The sequence below is a fragment of the Rhinolophus sinicus genome, chromosome 16 (assembly GCF_057876585.1).
Source record: "Rhinolophus sinicus isolate RSI-liver-muscle chromosome 16, RSI-T2T, whole genome shotgun sequence".
Lineage (NCBI taxonomy): Eukaryota > Metazoa > Chordata > Mammalia > Chiroptera > Rhinolophidae > Rhinolophus > Rhinolophus sinicus.
Window position 1 is genome coordinate 101,988,496 of NC_142516.1, and position 18,714 is coordinate 102,007,209.

The window sequence follows — 18,714 nt, forward strand, 5'->3', positions numbered from 1 at the left end:
GCTTTCTAAATTCTATGTATTCAGATTGTTATTATCACATATCATTCAAATGGTGCCTTCAAATTTATATTAACTTTGATTAATTTTTAAGAACATTGTTCTAATGCTATTATAGTTTTTAGAAAATTTATAACTAAAATTAAAAGTTGTGTTTATACTTCGTGGATTTTATAGTTTTTATAATATTCTGTGACAAACACCTGTTCAAAGATATAAGAGGTAAACACCTCTCTAGATTTATAAAAATTATATGTACAAGGCATGTTACTATGATACACACAAAATAAGAGAGTATAAGAAGACATGACATATAAGAAGACATTATGTCACCAAAATATGCATCCACTTCATTATCAAGAACCTGATGATATGTTAACAAGGTTAACAGTGTAAGGAGGAAGTTATTTTCTCATTTTAAACCTCCTCCCTTCCCTGTTTCAAACGTAATAACAAACACTGGTGACAACTGCATTCTTGAGGCTAAAGTATTTTTCTAACCTGAATTTTATTTGTGCAGACACAGCCTGACACAGGAAGGGCAGGTGACCTATGCAGAGTTACTCAGTGACTGAAGGGAGAAGCCCATTCAGAATGTTGACTGGGGAGTTAGGGCTCTGTTCTCTAGAACGTGCGACTTTCATTACAAAGGGCTTTGGGTTGCTTTCATGAAAAATCTCACCGTGTCAGAAGGGAAACCGGATCTATCCTATGTGGGCTCTGTGGATAGAGATGGAGGTTAACCCCAGAGCATCCCAGTGGGAGTGTTCTTTTCCTGCAAGAGTGTTGTACTCTTAGATAACCAATGCTTTAATAAACATAGATGTCGCAAAGTATATTGTTATAGTGACTGCTTCTCTGTTTTAGATGCTGGCGTATAGCCCCACACTCCAACCTCCTGATTCTTGGCTGAAAGCCTGAATATATTCCAGGGCCTGCAGGGACAGGAAAACCTCAGAATGCCAAGTGTCATGCCAGACCAGCAGGAGACTTTTGTATGAAGGCTTTCTGAGGATAGACATGCCATGCAATCTTAGATTGGTTTATTTTCATGGAAAGTGAAGAAGATGAGAGAAATATAGTAGAGGATAGAAAATGTTTCTTTAAATCACTCTTACCAGAAAAAGAAATCTGACTTTATGACTTTAGAGATCTTTATTTCTTCTTTTTTTATTGTTAGAGATCATTTTTAAAGGAAATTTTGGATGAAGAGAGGCAAATGATTTAATTTAAATCCTATGGACCAAGTCCAACACCTCAAAATATTAGAATATTAGTTATTAAATATTGAATCCTAAAATTATGCTGTTTCATTACAGGTTGTTGCTCTATCTCTCACCATGATTACTTTTTATGGTCATTTATAAATGAGAGTAGTTGTAAGTTTATTATAAAAAAATGAAGATAAATTTTTAAGATTACTTCTTTAAAATAAATTATCACATTCCAATACGAATCCAAATATTGACTAGGAAAACTGCTGGTATTTAGCCACACAGCACTCATTTGAACAAGTTGAGACTAGAGTTTGGTTCATAGCAGTCATTTATGGAGATTAAATAAATGAGTAAAAATGGAGAAAGCTACCATGGCTGCTTTTCTAGTAGGGGAAATGAAAGTAGTTTCTAGAGTGAGGACTATGCTGTCTTTTTTTTTTCCTGTTTTTGTTTTATTATAAAGGGATAAGCTAAACTATATTTTGATGGATTTTTAATAAACTGAATTAAGTTAACACACATGGCCAGAGAAAGTTATTCCCAAATTAATTGACTTAATGATCGATAGGTTAAAAAATTAATTCATTTCTAAAACATTAAATTTCATTATTAGCAAAAGTTAACAAGGCAGAATTAGACAAATTGGGGAATTTATTTAGTTATTTCAAACTTTGCCTCTCTGCCAAGGTACCCCTATTCCCTCCACCTTAGGTCTAAATCATTTGTCTTAAGTACCTGGATTTGTTTTTTTCTTCTGGGAGATAATTCATAAATTACTTTCAGAAATTTCCCTAAAGAGTTTTAACCAGAGTGTGGTTCCAGGCATGTTAATGAACTTAGAATTTTTTTAAAAACCCATGGAAAGAATTGTGTAGATCAACTGAAATATATTTGATGCATGTTTAACATTTAGAAGAAAATCTAGTTAATTGTTATATGTTTATTTAAAGAAAATGATATTTTGGCTATGAGATTTTTAACTTCCTAATGCCTTAAGAAGTGAGCATATATATATAAATATAAATATAAATGTGTGTATATATAATACATATATATATGTTTATGTTATTTTTAAAAGTACTTTTAGAATAACAGTATTATGATCAAAGTCTTTACTTACTAAAAATGTTTAAAAGTCCCTTTTTGAACCATGAATTATTAACAGAGTTATAAAGAAAATGAAAAGGGTTTGTTCCAACTAATCAATATTGCATGCCCTAACTTGGAGGGAAAATTTAACACCTGAATGTCATATAACTACATTCATGTTCTCTTTAAAAAAAAAAAAAAAAGAAGTTCTTAAAATTCAGTTTTTGTTTTTTTAAAAATCCAATACAGATTTTTTATTTTTTTATTTTTTTTCATTTTCCATTTGGATTTTCTGTTTTTTTCTTTTTTTTCAATTGCAGTTGACATTCAGTATTATTTTATATTAGTTTCAGGTGAACAGCATAGTGGTTAGACATTTCTGTAATTTACAAAGTGATCCCCCAATAAGTTTAGTACCTACCTGGGATCATAGGGTAGCTATTACAATATTATTGACTATATACCTTATGCTATACTTTACATCCCCATGACTATTTTGTAACTACCAATTTGTATTTCTTAATCCCTTCACCTTTTCACCCAAACCCCCAAACCCCCTCCCATCTGGCAACCATCAGTCTGTTCTCTGTATCTATGTGTCTGTTTCTGTTTTGGTTGTTCATTTATTTTGTTTTTCAGATTCCACATATAAGTGAAATCATACCTTATTTGTCTTTCTCTGCTGATTTATTTCACTTAGCATAATACCCTCTAGGTCTATCCATGTTGTCACAAATGGTAGGATTTCATTTTTTGTTTTTTTATGGCCGAGTAATATTCCATTGTATATATGTACGACCTCTTCTTTATCCAGTCGTCTATTGATGGACATTAGGTTGCTTCCATATCTTGGCTATTGGAAATAATGCTGCAGTGAATGTAGAGATGCAGATATCTTTTCTAATTAGTGTTTTGGATTTCTTCAGATAAATACCCGGAAGTAGAATTGTTAGATCATATGGTAGTTCTATTTTTAATGTTTTGGGGAACCTCACACTGTTTTCCATAGTGGCTGCACCAATTTGCAATCCCACCAATAATGCACAATCCCTTTTCTCCACACCCTCACCAACACTTGTTTATTGATTTACTAATAATGGCCATTCTGACAGGTTTGAGGTGATATCTCACTGTGGTTTTAATTTGCATTTCTCTGATGATTAATGATATTGAGCATCTTTTCATATATCTGTTGGCCATCTGTATGTCCTCTTTGGAAAAATGTCTATTCAGGTCCTCTGCCCATTTTTTATTAAAATTCAGTTTTGAAGTGGTGATTTAGTTCAACAAAACTATCTCCTGAGTACTATAGTTTTTTTTAAGAAAATATTGATACAGCGGTTGAGAGTGTACTAAATAGTTTTTTTTCCTATTCTCATAATAGAGCTTTCAGATTAAACAAGGAATGGGAATGTTGGAAAATCATCTTTCCCACCTGACCAGAGGACATTGTCCTTATGCTAAGGATGTATGGTGATTCCTTACTGATAAACTTTCTAATAGTTAAGAGTTATAAGATTAAACAGCTAAAGAGCTGTGCAGGGGGCTTCACTGATTATCCTTCAGAAACATCATACATAGGAAGGTAGAGATGCAAGTGTGCTCCTCTAGACATCTGGTCTTTTTCATTTTAACTTAAACATTTTGAGCCTTTATTGAATATTAGACCCCGGGCAAAAGACTGTGGAAAGTTAAGATGAAAAAAAAAAAAAAAAACTCCTAAAAGTTTTCAGTCTTCTAGGAAAGGTAGCCATGCAGAAAGCTAAAAATAACACAAAAAAGAAATTGGGGAAGTTATAACATGTGAGTTAGAAGTGACAAGCTAAGGGAGAACAAAACATTTTCAACTTACTTCACCTCCAAGTATCTCTATTAGCAAGAAGGTACTATTAACTATGAAATCAGATTTCCCCTCCTCAGATGTCTGATTTTAAGCAAGTTACCTTTCAAAACTATATGAGCCAAGATAGAGTGTATGTTTCACATCTATAAAGTGGAGCTATAAAAATTAATGGAGTACTTTGTTGATTCTAATACCTTGTATCACTTGCAACTATTCTTTCATAAAATAGTTTTCTTATGTATAATGCCTTTAAACTGCATAACATGAACTTAGTAGAGCTCTTAGGAGATGGAAAAACCATAGAACACACATGAGACAAATAAATATTACATACCATTGTTGAAATGATTTTTAGCTCTGATCTTGATTTTATGTAGCCTTGGAAATAATTACTTACTGATTGGCCCAGATCAAGTGACAGTCTATTTTGAGTATCACAGAACAGAGTATTTGTTTTATTATGTTGTTTTTGTGGCATCATTAAGGAGAGGAACTGGTAAAATGGATGAATAAATTTTTAAAATTGCGTTTTAGTCGATATTTGAAACAAACTGACAGTGAATTTGTTAGCTGGAGTAGGGAGCAACAGAAAGAGCGTTTCTGAGGCAGAATAACTTTTCCCTGTGAATAAAGGTTTCAGCTTTTATTAGATGTTCTCTCTGACATTGGATAATGACAATTATTTCAATCTAGGATTTAAAAAATAATCTCTGAATTTTGTCTTTCAAAATTTGGACTACTTAAAAACAGCCTGCTAAACCACAAGAGGTAAGAAAGTTAGCTTGAGAGAGGGCAGGGGAACCTTTTTCCTCTTAAGGCCAGTCCTACAGGGAGGCAAAGGGTGTGATTTCAGTAGTGCCAGGAAATCTGCCATGCCTTAAAATATCCCTCTTTCCACCTGTCATGGAGCCTAACATTCCATATTTAGTCAGTCACTCCTTTGGTGCATGAACATGCAAATGTCACTGGGTGGGGCAACACCTTGCTATTATTATAACCTAATTCTTGCAGTCTGTTTATCTGTGTGAGGGATCAGATTTCCATGAGACAGCTGAAATCAGGGGGCTTAGAGACATGAGAAATAAGATAGCACTGTTTCCCTTAGGAGAAGAAGGAGATGGTTACAGAAAAGTAACAGCCAATAGGATGTATTCATAAGCCACCAATTTTGCCCTAGTAATTAATCATCTTGTTCTTTGGTTATTTTCTAGCTGACATTGATGACATGAAAATATGCTATGTTTTAAGAGAAGGGGCAAATGCCACAAGCGATATGTTCCATTTTACAGTTGAAGATGGTGGTAAGTATTGCACTCTCCTGTTAGTATAAACAAGGAGTGTGGCTTTTATTGACTGCTCTTTGACAACTATATTACAAGGAATCTGTGTATCAAGTATCATTTTATGCTCACCTGATTTTATATTGAGTAAATTTGGTATTTGCTGTAGGAAATCTTACATTTTTGATCTGACAAAACTACTCTGCAATGATTATAGGTACATGTTCTAGTTATGTTATTTTTGTCTTATGATTTGTAAAGCACTAAAGAGAGAGAGAGAGATCTATATAATTAGGATTCCCAAGTCCAGTAGTTCAGATTATGTTCTGCATGAGGCTTCCTACTTGAGGTGACAAGAGATGTTGGATTTCAGCTCAGTTCCTCTTGCAAGCCATGTGCATACCTGGGTGTACAAATTAGAACAAGGTGCCTTTTTCTAATTTGCACACAGGTACTGTGTGTACTAATGCTGGTGGATAATATGTTGTAGTCACCAAGAAATCAGTGCTAAGTGAATGGATGTTTTAATCTCACCAATCTCAGTTTGTTAATGATTTTCTTATTTAGGGGATATTGTGACGTAGTCTAGCTAAAATTTTCCTTGGTGAAGTCTGAAGAATACTGCAGAGAGTAGTCTGTAGTCTACATCTCCTTAGCAATATTATTGTCATCAATCCCTCAAATCTCTGCTGCTCACGCTCTGTTCAGCTCTTTTCCTCACCCTGTAAAGTAGGAGAAAAAAACAGCTACTTCTAGGTTGATCATAAAGATATTTTTATTCTCGCATGCTCATCGGAGAAGCAAAAGAACCCCAGGAACAATGTGTGTTGTGTGAACAGGACACAGGAAGTGAGGGGACATGTGTGAGAGAGAAAAGAGAGGGAGAAAAGAAATAATACAGATTGAGTCATCTGGTTCCTTATGATGCTTTTAAAATGGCATGCTATTACGTCATCTATCTGAAAGAGATTGCATGCTTACCCTTCATATTTTTTAAAGCATTAGTAGCATTTGTTTAAAATGTCATTGGACACAGTATGATCACAGCTCTGAAAAATGACATTTGCTGGGTGTATGCCGGAGAGACAAAAAAGTGTTAACTTGGGTTCAATTATTTCATTTCTACTATAAGTTAGATATTTCATAAACTTAATGCCTTTATTTTTATAGTAACCAAATCATAGTTTAGTGTTCTATATACTGATAAGTGAATTTTAATATGAAACCAAGTATAAGAAGGAAACCAACTTATAAAAGAATAATCTGCTTATGGAATCTTGCTGCTCAAATGAGAAATTCTATAGTCAGTAAACTTTACAATGAGACTAAAATAATTAAAATCTGTATAGCATTTCAACATTTAAAGACTAAATTATTGGTTCATAACACCATGTTTATCTTTTAGAATGACTCAATAAACCTCAATAGCAAAGGTATGATTTTCTTTAAAATTGAAAAAAAGTTTGAAATTGAATGGCTACAATTCTAAGACATTATAGCCTATACTTTAAAAAATATATATTTTGCTTTTCTCTCTCTCTCTCTCTCTCCCTCTCCTTATATATTATATACATATATATATGTATATATATATATATATATATATATATGCCAAAAAAGTATATACAAGTGGGAATTTTGTTCAGCATTGCTCAAACAGTAATCAGAAGTGTCTAGACGCTGATGGTAACCACTTTGAGCACCTCTTGTAACTGCAGAAGTCAAACATGACTTGTATTCATCCTTTGTTATCGGTATATATTGAATATTATAATTTTAATACAGTTTTCCTTTCTTAAAATATGTATACATTTTTTTTGGCACTATACACACACACACACATACTTTATTATTCTGTGCATTTTTTTTTTCCTTAGCTGGGTGGAATGGTAGCATTTACTTTAAAATTTGTATCTGTATTCAAACTTTGGAAAACATTATGCAGTATCATATTTCAAAATATTAAGTTGGGAATGACTAGCTGAAGAGATTGGGGGTTTTTCTGGATTTGCTGAAAATGTGGCCAATCCTGTAAAGATTGTGTTTATGGAAATAAGAACTAAATCATTTCAGGAGCTTTTTCAGAGCTAGAGTTTTCATGTGAGAGAGAAAAGTCCAGAAATGTTCTTTACGCTTCTCCTCCCCACTGACATGGTATTATTTATTCGGGCTCAGAAAGATTCAGGCAAACTGTGCAACAGAATTTATTTTAATTGTCTTGCTGTAAGAAAACTTCCTTTTTACAGAATAAACAGAAAGACCTGAAAGATTAAAAGATGAGAAGTTACATATGTATTTCAAATTTATTTTAATCTGATACTTTTTTTAAGGATTTTTGCAATGTTTTATAAAATATTCTAGCATTTGAATGAAAAATGCAATACTATTTAAACTTACAGAGTATCTAGAATGAAATTCTCTGGAAAGTGTGAGGTATTTCGTCAAACAGAAGTAAAAAATATTTGCAATATTTGTGGTAAAAGAAAAATAAAGATAAGTGTTATAGCTCTTTTAGAATTTGTCTGGTAGATTTTCCTCTTCTCCCAGAAGACTGTCAATAAAATCAATCAATCAATCCATCCTTCCTTTCTATAAAAACAATATTAATGGAATAAAATTAAATAAGAATTTTTAATTTTTGTGTTATTTAATTATATTTATATATATACATATATGTGTGTGTATATATATATATATATACATATATGTATATATATATATATATATATATATATATCTTCTAGTAATACAGGCAATAATTTTTATCAAAATATACCCTAGGAAAGATCTATTTTATAAACTATAATATGAGCATTTATTTTCAAAATCTTCCAATTTAATAATGTAAATTTGATGTAATACAATACATGTCTATAAAAATATATTCATGATATCTTTTGATGCTTCACAAAGTGGTGTGGGTCTTGGGAATTATGGCAACTGCTTAAATTTTATGAAAAGTATTTTTGTGTTTTCAGTTGGAGGGATCTAGGTCTCAGAAAAGGCAAGTGACTTCTCCAAATGCACTCATCCATCCAAGAAGTAACAGAGGTCTCTCAAGGGCACTTACTCTTCCTATCTAGGTGATGACAAACTTTTTGGACCAGTGGGTTTAGTTCAATTCCAAGAGTCATGGGAAAAGAGATTGAGGAGAACAGAAAGCTAAAAATCTTTTGTTTCAGATTTAATTATATTATAAGAACCTGGCTAGCTACAGAATTCTTCTGTTGTAATGTAATAATGGATTAGGACCACCCACTATTAATGGGATGGTGCTAGAACAGAGTTATTCCTTTCATTTTTGGAGGGTTTTGGGACAATGACCAAATGATAGGACTAAAGAGTACACTATTTGAAGAACAGATAATGTCAGGATTTTCACCTCAGGGAGTTCTACTGTGTTTGGACTTGATAAATGTTGGTTATTATAGCATATGTATACACACACACACACACACACACACACCCTTATATTTTAGGGTTCTTTCAATTAGACCTTAAACCTTACATGTGATTTATTATTGTTTATTCAATTTTGACTTCATAGCATCCCTGACAACTTCGTAAAAACAAACAAACAAAAAGCATTATTATTCCTATTTGGTAGATGAGAAAACCGAGTCACAGAAATAGGTAATTGACCTTCCTCAAGTTGCATGATCAGCAGCTGGAGGCCAATTTGCATCCCAGACCCTTTCCTCAAAAATAATTTCAACACTTATTCAGGATAGGCTGGAGAGATATGGGGCAAGGTTCGAACTTTTCTGGGTTCTCCAGACCTAGCTTTTAGGAATGTTTACTAGATGAGAATGAAATCAGGGTAGGATCATCTGATAGAAAGTTCTGTGCTGTCTGTAGTGTAAATGTTTGTTTTAGAACTCTTTGAAGGTCACTGAGTGCTAAAATTTATAATATGCTTTCCTGGTATCATACTATATTTCTTTTTTAAAAAACTACACATGTAAATATATTTATTCTTTTTAAAGTTTAAATAAACATAAATCAACCTGAAGGTACCATTTTATATATATTTTATCATTTTATCATTTTACAAAAAAAACCCTATTTTTTTTAAAAATCACAGTACAGTGTTTATGATGATTACAGGTACACTTGAATACTGTCTGTGAAGATGTAAACAGAAAATGCTTTTGAAGGAATATCTGTGAATATGTAGTTGGAGTCATAAAGGCTGTAATATTCTACTTGAGACATAGCTCAACAGAAGCAAAAACTTATAGGCACACCTATATCACCATGTAAAAAAAAAAAAAATCAAGAAATTAAATACCCAATAAACATATAAAAGCTTTTAAGTAATGGTGTCAACATAACAAAATATTATGCAGCTCTTAAAATTCATATTTATAAAGTGTATCATAATATAATCTTAAGATGATCACTTCATAATGACACATGTTCATTGGAATATTAGTGAAGAATATGAAAATAGACCATCCATCCAGGTGTTCTGGGGCCAGTCCACATATGCAAATTCATAGTGATTCATATTCTATAAGGTCAAACTCTGAAGTTAGGAAATGTGCTCCCGTTATCCGTGGCTTCATCTAAGGAGCTTGGGAATATGAGTGTGTGTAGCAGTTACCTATGGATTTAGCTAGATAAACCGTCTTCCATTTCCTTTTGTTTTGATTTTTTCCCCCTTTATGTTTTCATGAGGGTAGCTCATAATATTATAATAATAATAATAATAATAATAATAATAATAATAATAATGACCTGGAAAATACGTTCTCCTTTGACAATTGCCTCTGAATTCTAATTACAGATCTAGTACTCCAGAATTTTGTGGGAAGAAAAGATCATGTATTCTTTTATCCCCTTTCATAACTTAGCATAGTATTTTTTCTAATTTGCTCTCAGCATTAAACTCTGTAATTTTCCTATAAAATACTCGTATTCTAACATGAAAGTTTTCTCCTGTCCATTTTTCGTTTTCTCTACAAGGAACTCCTCTCGCTCTTTATTATGATGTGAAAACCAGTCTCACATAACTATTCCAGGTATGTCCCACCCTCAACCCTAATGACTGTTAATCACTCTTCAATACCAGGCTCAAATGTCATTTCCTCTCCAAAGTTGCTCTCAACATGACGACAAAGCTAGTAACACCCTTCTTTGTGCTTCTATCCCTGCCTTTATTTACAGTCAAGAATGTTGCATTCTGATTATTTGCTAATGTGAAAACCTCCATTAGTAGAGAAGGAACTCCTTCACATCAAAAAAGGTGTCATTGATCTTTGTACCATAGTGCCTACCCAGGGTTGAACACGTGGTAAATATTTAACAAATATCAAAATGAATGAATAGATAAATGGGGAAAAGAAGCTCTTTTTAAATATAAGGATCAATTAAATAGTATTCTAATAAAAGCTCGTTTAAATAATTCCCAGTGTACCCTTTGCATTCCTTTAGAAGAGTCTCTTATCCTAGCATTAATTTCAATCCCTGTGGCACCAAGAAAGATTCTCAGTAAAGCTTTCACATTTTTAAACACATGAAATCAACTACTGTGAAAATTCCTTTGAAACTTTCAGTGAAAGAAATTTAAGATTGAAGAGATTCACAGTAACCACAAATCCGAAGCTCACTTTACTCTTAAAGATTTTTTTCAGAAGAAAAAAGTTGTCAATATATTACATAAACAATTATACAATTTTAAAATGAAAGAGAAATAGACATTTTCTATAAATCGCTGAAATTTTTAAGTCAGCACCACTACCATAAGTATTTTTAGTCACCCCCTATTTTGCCTCATGTGATATGAGACAACATTGTAACAGGTTGAAAAGTATAAATCTGTATTAACGTAAAGTATCCTCAGCCCTCATTAAAAAGTCATTATGTAATTTTTTATTAGTTTCTTGTTTGCTTGCTTGTTTTCAGTCTCAAGGCCTCAGCATCAGACCCAAGATATTTATCTGGGGTCATAAGAAAGAATTAGGATATGTGATCATCGGGCTTGAAACACTGAGTGGAAGGAGCCCTACAAAAATTGGTTTGCTGCTTCCTCCTTTGAATTCTCATATGAAATGAACATGCAAAGAGAGTTCTGTCTCCTGGTTTCAATCCTGAAATGGGGGTGTCAGGCATGATAGCCATGTTGGTCATAATAACATATCTGGTCCACAGCCAGACATTTGGTGCTACTCTCTTTGATTATGCCTTAATCCATATGCTATTGAAAGATATAAATAACATCTTGACATAGTAGAAGAAGCTGAAGAGTCATTTCAGTAAAAGAAATGTCAGTTAAGTTTGAAGCTTTCAGATTTTTATTCCATAGTTGACAATTGAATATTCAGACATGAAAAGACTGGAAGCTCTTCATTCTCATTAGAAAGAGCACAAGTTTGTGCTTGAAGGTGACCCATCACTTCAGGGTTTGGGGCAACGGCATTATTGATAATTAGCTTGAATTTAAATCAAGGGCTGGAAAAATAAAAATAAATGCAGTAATTCAGAAAACAAAGTCTGAGTACAAGCATTAAAAGATTATACAGACATATTCAGCTTAGAGAAAAAAGCAAGCAATAAAATTAATTGCTAGTGACATGAGAACCAGAGGAAAGATACTAATGCCTTAGGGAGTTATAATAAGACAGTGAAGTAATGTCAGGCACTGATACAAATATTTTTAATCTGTAAGAGAGCATAAGATCTAGTAGATCCTGGGAAAGGGTGTTGGCTACTATGGCTAAATGTTTGTAAGCCTTTGTTTTTCCATTGAGCAGTTCAGAACTGTTCAAGTCATCAAGGTCTTTTATGCCAGGTCTCTACCTTTAAACGCATGACGCTATAACTGTCTGTGAAAGAAATTACACCTTTTAAGTAGAAAAGTACAAACTCAATTTTATTTATTGAGTTATTATTCTATAGGTTCATTTAAAAAATATATATTATATGGATGTACTATTTTTATTGGCTTTAGTTTAGAGGAAACTTTTCTTAAATTGTTAAATCTTTTAGTGAATAGGTATCCCTGTTAGTCATATTTCTAGAGATTTAGCATGATTATTTATTTACACTCAAAACAAATGATAGTCACTTTTTAAATATTAAGCAAATCTTTCATAGGTCATTGAAATACCATAATCTCAATTCAAATCAAATATTTATTTGTGGAATATATTATATAACTCAGGAATATTTTTGGTGTACCCACTATGTTTCAGACATTTATTGGGACCTGTGAAAAGAATGATGAGCGTAACAGTCATGATCTTTAATATGAGGCTCCAATAGGTACAGATGATGAAACAGTGGACCACTAACAGATTTATACACTGTTTAAATTATTGTGGATTTAATATCATTAATTCCAAGATAGAGATACAGCTCTTGGGAAGGTGACTTTTGGACATAGATGAAGCTGTGCCAGGAAGAAGGGAGGAAGTAATGTTCCAGGCAGAGGGAAAAGCATGTGCGAAGGCACTGAGCTTTGAGTGTTCAGTGACCAGAAGAGCACCCATCAGCATGCCTGTAGCTCAACTAACAAAACAGAGTCAGCAGAAAATGATGCTGTAGACCCCGACTGGAGCCAACTGGTCAGAGCCTTAGAAACCCATGACAGTGATTTAGAGTTTGTCCTAAGGGAAAGGGAAACCACCCAAATCATTTTAAAGCAAGGGAGTAATATGTTCCAATTTATGTTGTGAGAAGACGACTCTTGCAACTGTAGAGAATCAAGGGGAGGCAGCAAGGAGAGATGTGATAGGGAAAGAAGAGGACAGGCTTGTATAATTTCAGATCTCCATCTGTAGGATTTATTGATGGATTGGATTATAGCGTAAGGAAAAAGCAGAATTTAAGCACAGTCTCGGTTTCTTGGCCAGTGGAGAATGATGGTGCCATTCATTGAAATGGAAAAGACTAAAGGAACAAGGGAAAGGGTGAAAGGAGGAAATGAAGAGGCCAACTTGAACATGTTAATTATGAGATGTCTTACTTCTTTGAAATGTATACAGGAAGTCCAGCCTCTTGACCCTGCTTATCTTCCCTTCCATCGTAGCTAGAAGCACAGCCTTTGGCGTTAGATCGGAACAAATGTTGAATCTGTTGCTTGCAAAAATTGGTGTTATGACCCTAAGCCAATGACTGAATCTTTTTTAGCCTCAGTTCCATTTGTAAAGTGGGACAATAGTACCTAGCTAATAGGGTTCTTGGAAAGATGAAGTAAGATAATTCATGGAAATGGGATCATTCATGCAGCACAGTTCCTGTTACAGTAATGACTGCAGGTAGCCACTGCTGCTGCTCTCGAGGCCACTACTATGAGGGTTTCCATTTCTTCCTTTTTTCTTTCTTTTTTTTTTTTTTTTTTACTTTTTCTTGCTTATTTCCCTCACTTCTTCCCCTTCACTCTTTTTCTTTTTTTGTTCTTCCTTTCTCTTGTCTTTCTTATAGCAGCGGTGTGTAAAGTTTGACTGTTAAGTATTTGTTTTTGGTGGAGCGATATATAGGGATACAGTTGGAAAATGATGAATACTTCTGTAATGCCAAGTTTAAGGGCCAATAATGCCTCAAAAGTTATTTCATTGTTAGTAAGTAGCTAAACTAAGATTTGCAGTAAACTAATAATACTGAGTTTTCCCTATGGTCAAATAATGGAAATACCAAATGCTGTATCTCTTGAGTTTGGTTTGCATGTTGGAGTTCTCCATTTGAATGATGGGAAGTAGAAATTTTATAGGCTAGATGGTTAAATATTGTAACCATCAATATTTATCAAATATTGCTTTTATCAAAATATAGCACTGTAAAACATCTGCAAAGGATAGTATTGATTTCAAGTCTAAAACACGAAGCCACAGCAGGCTGAAGACACTTATAAAACACCATGTTTGTTCAGGTCTTGGAATCACCTAAATATATTTAGCATGTAGAATGCTGTAGTCTCCTCAGCTGACAGATGTTTCAGTTAGTGTTGTAAAGATAAAAGCAATTAAATAAATGTACATTTAGGAAAATTAGTAAACTTATATAACAAGAAGAGCATGTATTTTGAAATTCTCCTCTTAGGTCATTGGAAAATAAATGCTGTGGATATATACGAGTATATTACTCCTAACATGTTCTTTAAAAGCTGAATATTGCTTATATGAATGATTCGTAATAAACAGATACTTCTTAATTTTGTGCAAAAATGTAAAATCTTTTTTCCCTCTGATATTACAGGAAAACTATCTACTTTTTAAAATCTTGTACCTCTAATGTTTTTATAAATAATGATTGGATAATATATGGATTTTATTTAACAGATATAACAAACTTTCTACCTGATAAGTATTAAAGGCATGTGTCTTTCTGGAATATACCAGTGAGATCAAAGGAACAGATGTCATACTTAATCCTGATTGCAAATAAGGAAAAATAAAATTTATTGAAGTTTAACTTAGTGATAAAGTGATGAATGAGTGAACAACACAAATAAATATAGATGTTTTTATTCTTGTTTCACAAATGTAAATTAATTTCATAACGTACATTTCCTAGGATCAAAAAAATGTGTAAATGAGAAAAAAAGTTTTCTCTAACATTCTGTTTTAGAACAGTTAGTGTAAATTTACCAAGATTATTAATTTATTAATCTGTTTCTCCCCTAAGAATCAAAAAAATTGGTTGCCGAGTAGCTGTATGTAAGCAAATTTTCACTGAAGGAATGACAGTCAGGTTAAGAAAACAGTGCACCTTCAGATGGTTTACATTTAGAATTCTTGCATTGTTATGGTAGAAGATTCCAGAATAAATCATTCAGTTATGGCTTTGTACCATTTAACTAAGATTCACTCTTTGCAAAGGGTGTGAGTATTCTTGATACTAAGAAATTAAAAGAAAAGATTAAAGGAAAACAAGTATATAGCTATGTTTGGTTTTCAATTTAGAAGTACTTTTTATTTTTCATGTTGATTTTGAACCAAGGTTGGAAAATAGCACCCTTTAATGAAGGAAGCCAGGACACAGTTTTCCTCTTTCTGTTTCAAGAGAGCTCTGACTACATTCTTCCCTGACCTGGAGAGCTGAAGTGCCTGCTCTCCATTTCTTTGCTGGTTTCCTCAGTGCAGAAGTTTTAATTATTTCATCTTGGTAATGCCCCACCTGCTATCTTGACTTCCACTAATACAGCTGTTAGAGGCATGAGCTGAGAACACTGAAAACAGTGTTTTCAAGCATAGCTCAAGAGAACCACTTCAGAAATTAAAAATAAAGTAGTAAAACTGGTCAGTAGACTTAAGAAATCCAGGAGACAGAAAAGAACCATTCTGTGTTCCCATAATTCTTCTCCTGCTTTACTTTATTTTATGCAGAAATTGCCCAAAATTAAATGCACTGCATCATTGCTGTAGAATTAAGAGAAGTAGGCTACCTTTAACCATTTAAGACATTGTTAATAACCATTTAAGAAAAATTTATTCTTGCTACCTAAACCTCAAGAGCCTTTTAGTTTCACCATGCATGTCCACCAGTTAATAAATCCAGTCAATTTTACCTGCTTCCTGAATTTCTGTTGAATCTAACTTCTTCACTAAACCCATGGCTATTGATCCCATTAGAACCATACTGAGGTTTATCTTAAATGATTTAATAAGTATAAATTGCTTAAAATGACTGGCACACAGCAAGTGCTATATCAGTGTAAGCCATTTTCCCACTATAATATAGTATGATGTCCATGAGAACCAGGATTTTTATCTCTGCTTTTCACTGATGTGTCCACAGTGTCTGGCACATACCTATAGATGCTCTATAAATGTGTATTAGGTAAATGAATACATTTTTGCTAATGTGATTCTCTTAATGCATCTTTGACTCTTGTCGCTTTCCCCTCTGATCCAGATATATTGTTTCCGTAGTTGCCTAAAAATACAAATGTGATTTTTAAATTGTGCCTTTGAAAAAACCTTTACTCTCCCCTCTGCTGCCACAGTTAATTTTCTAAAGTGCAAATCTGATGCCATTTTTACTTTTCCACTCTCAAATGTTCTCTTGTTAGGTGTAGAATAGAATTCAGACTCTTCTTGATATACAAACTGGTCAAGTCTGATCTGCCCACCCACACAGCCTTCTCAGGACTCCCACACATGCCATGCTATTTCATGCACTCCTGCCTTTTCTTTCTTCCTGAATATCTTTCTCATTGTTTCTGCACAAGAATCAGTCCAGATAGCACATTTCTTCCTGACTTTTTCTACCCTTGTCCTTATAGTCAGACATAACTTCCTATGTGTTCCCATAACTACTCATATTTGTATCCAGGGATGATATTCAAAATATTGATTTATGTATTCATATATCGATCTATATAATAATTTAAATCATGTCATTTGCAAAATTATATATATACATACACATGAATGTTATATGTGTGTGTGTGTGTGTGTATCTCCAGTGCTTGGAACTCTGTGTCTGGTAAATTTCTTGTCTCTAATTTGTTTAGTTCTTTTTCTGGAGCTTTGTTCTGTTCTTTCATTTGGGACATGTTTCTTTGTCTCCCTATCTTGGCTGCCTCCCTGTGTTTGTTTCTAGGTTTTATGTAGGACCTCTATGCCTCCCAGTCTTAGTAGAGTGGCCTTATGTAGTAGGTATCCTATGGGACCCAGTGGTGCAATCTCCTTGGTCGCCAGTGCCAGGTGCTCTAGGTGTGACCCTTTTGTGGGTTGTGTGTGCCTTCCTGTTGTAGTTGAACCTTGGTTGATGTTTGCACATCAGTGAGAGGAATTGACCCTCAGGCTGATTGTGAGGACTGGCTGTGACTACAGGGGAGGAGCTGTAGAGTAAGGGTGGACCCAACAGAGCAGGTTTTGCTTTAGCAAGGCTCTGGTGCCTGCCCAGTCTTCACTTTGGGTATATTGTTTTTGGAGGTGGCCAGGTGATGTTCTATCTTAGTCTGAAGCTGGCCACCAGGGGTGCCATCCCTGGGAAGGGACCTGCTGCAGTCCAAGTTGAGCCCCAATCTGGACTCTGCCCCTGTGCCCTGCCTGGGGCCATCTGATATGAGCCACAAAGCAACCTACTGATGGCCGCTGCCTGTGCTGTGCTTGGAGATTCCTTGAAAGACCAAGCCATGAACAAGACTGGCTGTCACTAGCATCAAGCTTAGGACCACTCAGACAGAGGTACAGAATATGCCAAAGCCAGATGCTGTTTGTTTCAATTGTGTCAACCTTTGAGAGATTTTAGGAAACCTGTTTCACATGAGTGAAAACAGGTTGTTTGTATGGAAAAGCCACTGGAAGCAGCTTGGATGTGCCCAATAGTTGGGTGGGGTGAGATCTCAGGGAATCACTAGGACGGGGCAGGTGAAAGGTGATAGTTGATGGAGACTCAGATATGGCAGCCACCTTTGTCTGCACACAGGGATGGGGGAGGGCTAAACAAAGAAACAATGGCTTCCGCCAACTCCTCCATGCGGGACAAAGCTGCACCTCCAGCCCTCACCTTGAAGCCAGACAACTCAGTTTCCCCCCACCTCTTTATGTCCCTGGTGCCTTTGAGCTGCTGCCCCAGCACTGGAGCTCAGAGTGAGTGAGTCCTGAGTCCATCAGCCAGTAAGTCTGCACACAAGCCCTTTACGAAGAGCGCCTGGGAGTGCAGTCACTCCATCTCATTTAGCCACAACCTGCACTGGTTTTCACAGACAGAAGTTATGAAGACTTCTCTCCCCAGCACTGGAACCTTGGATGGGGAGCCTGGTGTGGGGTTGGGAGACCTCACTCCTCAGGGGAGATCTCTGCAGTCAAGATATTCCTCCTGATTTATAATGATTATACATGGATATGGGACCAGCCCATTCTGCATCTCCGCCCCTCCTACCAGTCTCTGGTGGCTTCTTCTGTATGTCCTTAGTTGTAGGGCTTCAGTTCAGCTAGATTTCAGGTGATTCTCAATGATGGTTGTTCTGTAGTTTAGTTGTAACTGATGTGGTCCTAAAAGGAGGTGAGCATAGTGTTTACTCCGCCATTTTGATTGGAAATCAGCAATGGAGCTTTTTCTTTAGTGATGTTGCTAAATGATGTAGCAAAGTAAAAGTCCCTAGAAACAAAATCCTTTTTTAAAAGGTGTCCATCTTTATAAGTCTGTTTTTACCTGCTTAATTAAATATTCACTCTATGGATATATGGAGAGAATGGGGTGAAAACCATGCATTATGGAGTCTTTAGAATTAGATACATATAGCATTTGATTTTGAGATTTCAGAGAAAGTATTGTATTTTTAATTAAGTTTATTGGAGTAACATTGGTTAATAACATTATATATTTTTCAGGT

The 18,714-nt window shown here is 34.5% G+C and overlaps 1 protein-coding gene and 1 non-coding gene across 2 annotated transcripts in view; both read left to right on the forward strand.

Annotated features, from left to right (window-relative positions):
• FREM2 (FRAS1 related extracellular matrix 2) overlaps nucleotides 1-18,714 on the forward strand; it is a 166,859-nt gene that overhangs the window by 5,854 nt on the left and 142,291 nt on the right. The window contains exon 2 of the mRNA XM_019753570.3: nucleotides 5,358-5,447. Within this exon, the coding sequence (XP_019609129.3) occupies nucleotides 5,358-5,447 (90 nt within the window). The remainder of the gene's footprint in view (nucleotides 1-5,357; nucleotides 5,448-18,714) is intronic.
• LOC141571409 (U7 small nuclear RNA) lies at nucleotides 7,922-7,985 on the forward strand. Its single transcript, XR_012496152.2, has one exon. It is a non-coding gene; the product is annotated as a U7 small nuclear RNA (small nuclear RNA).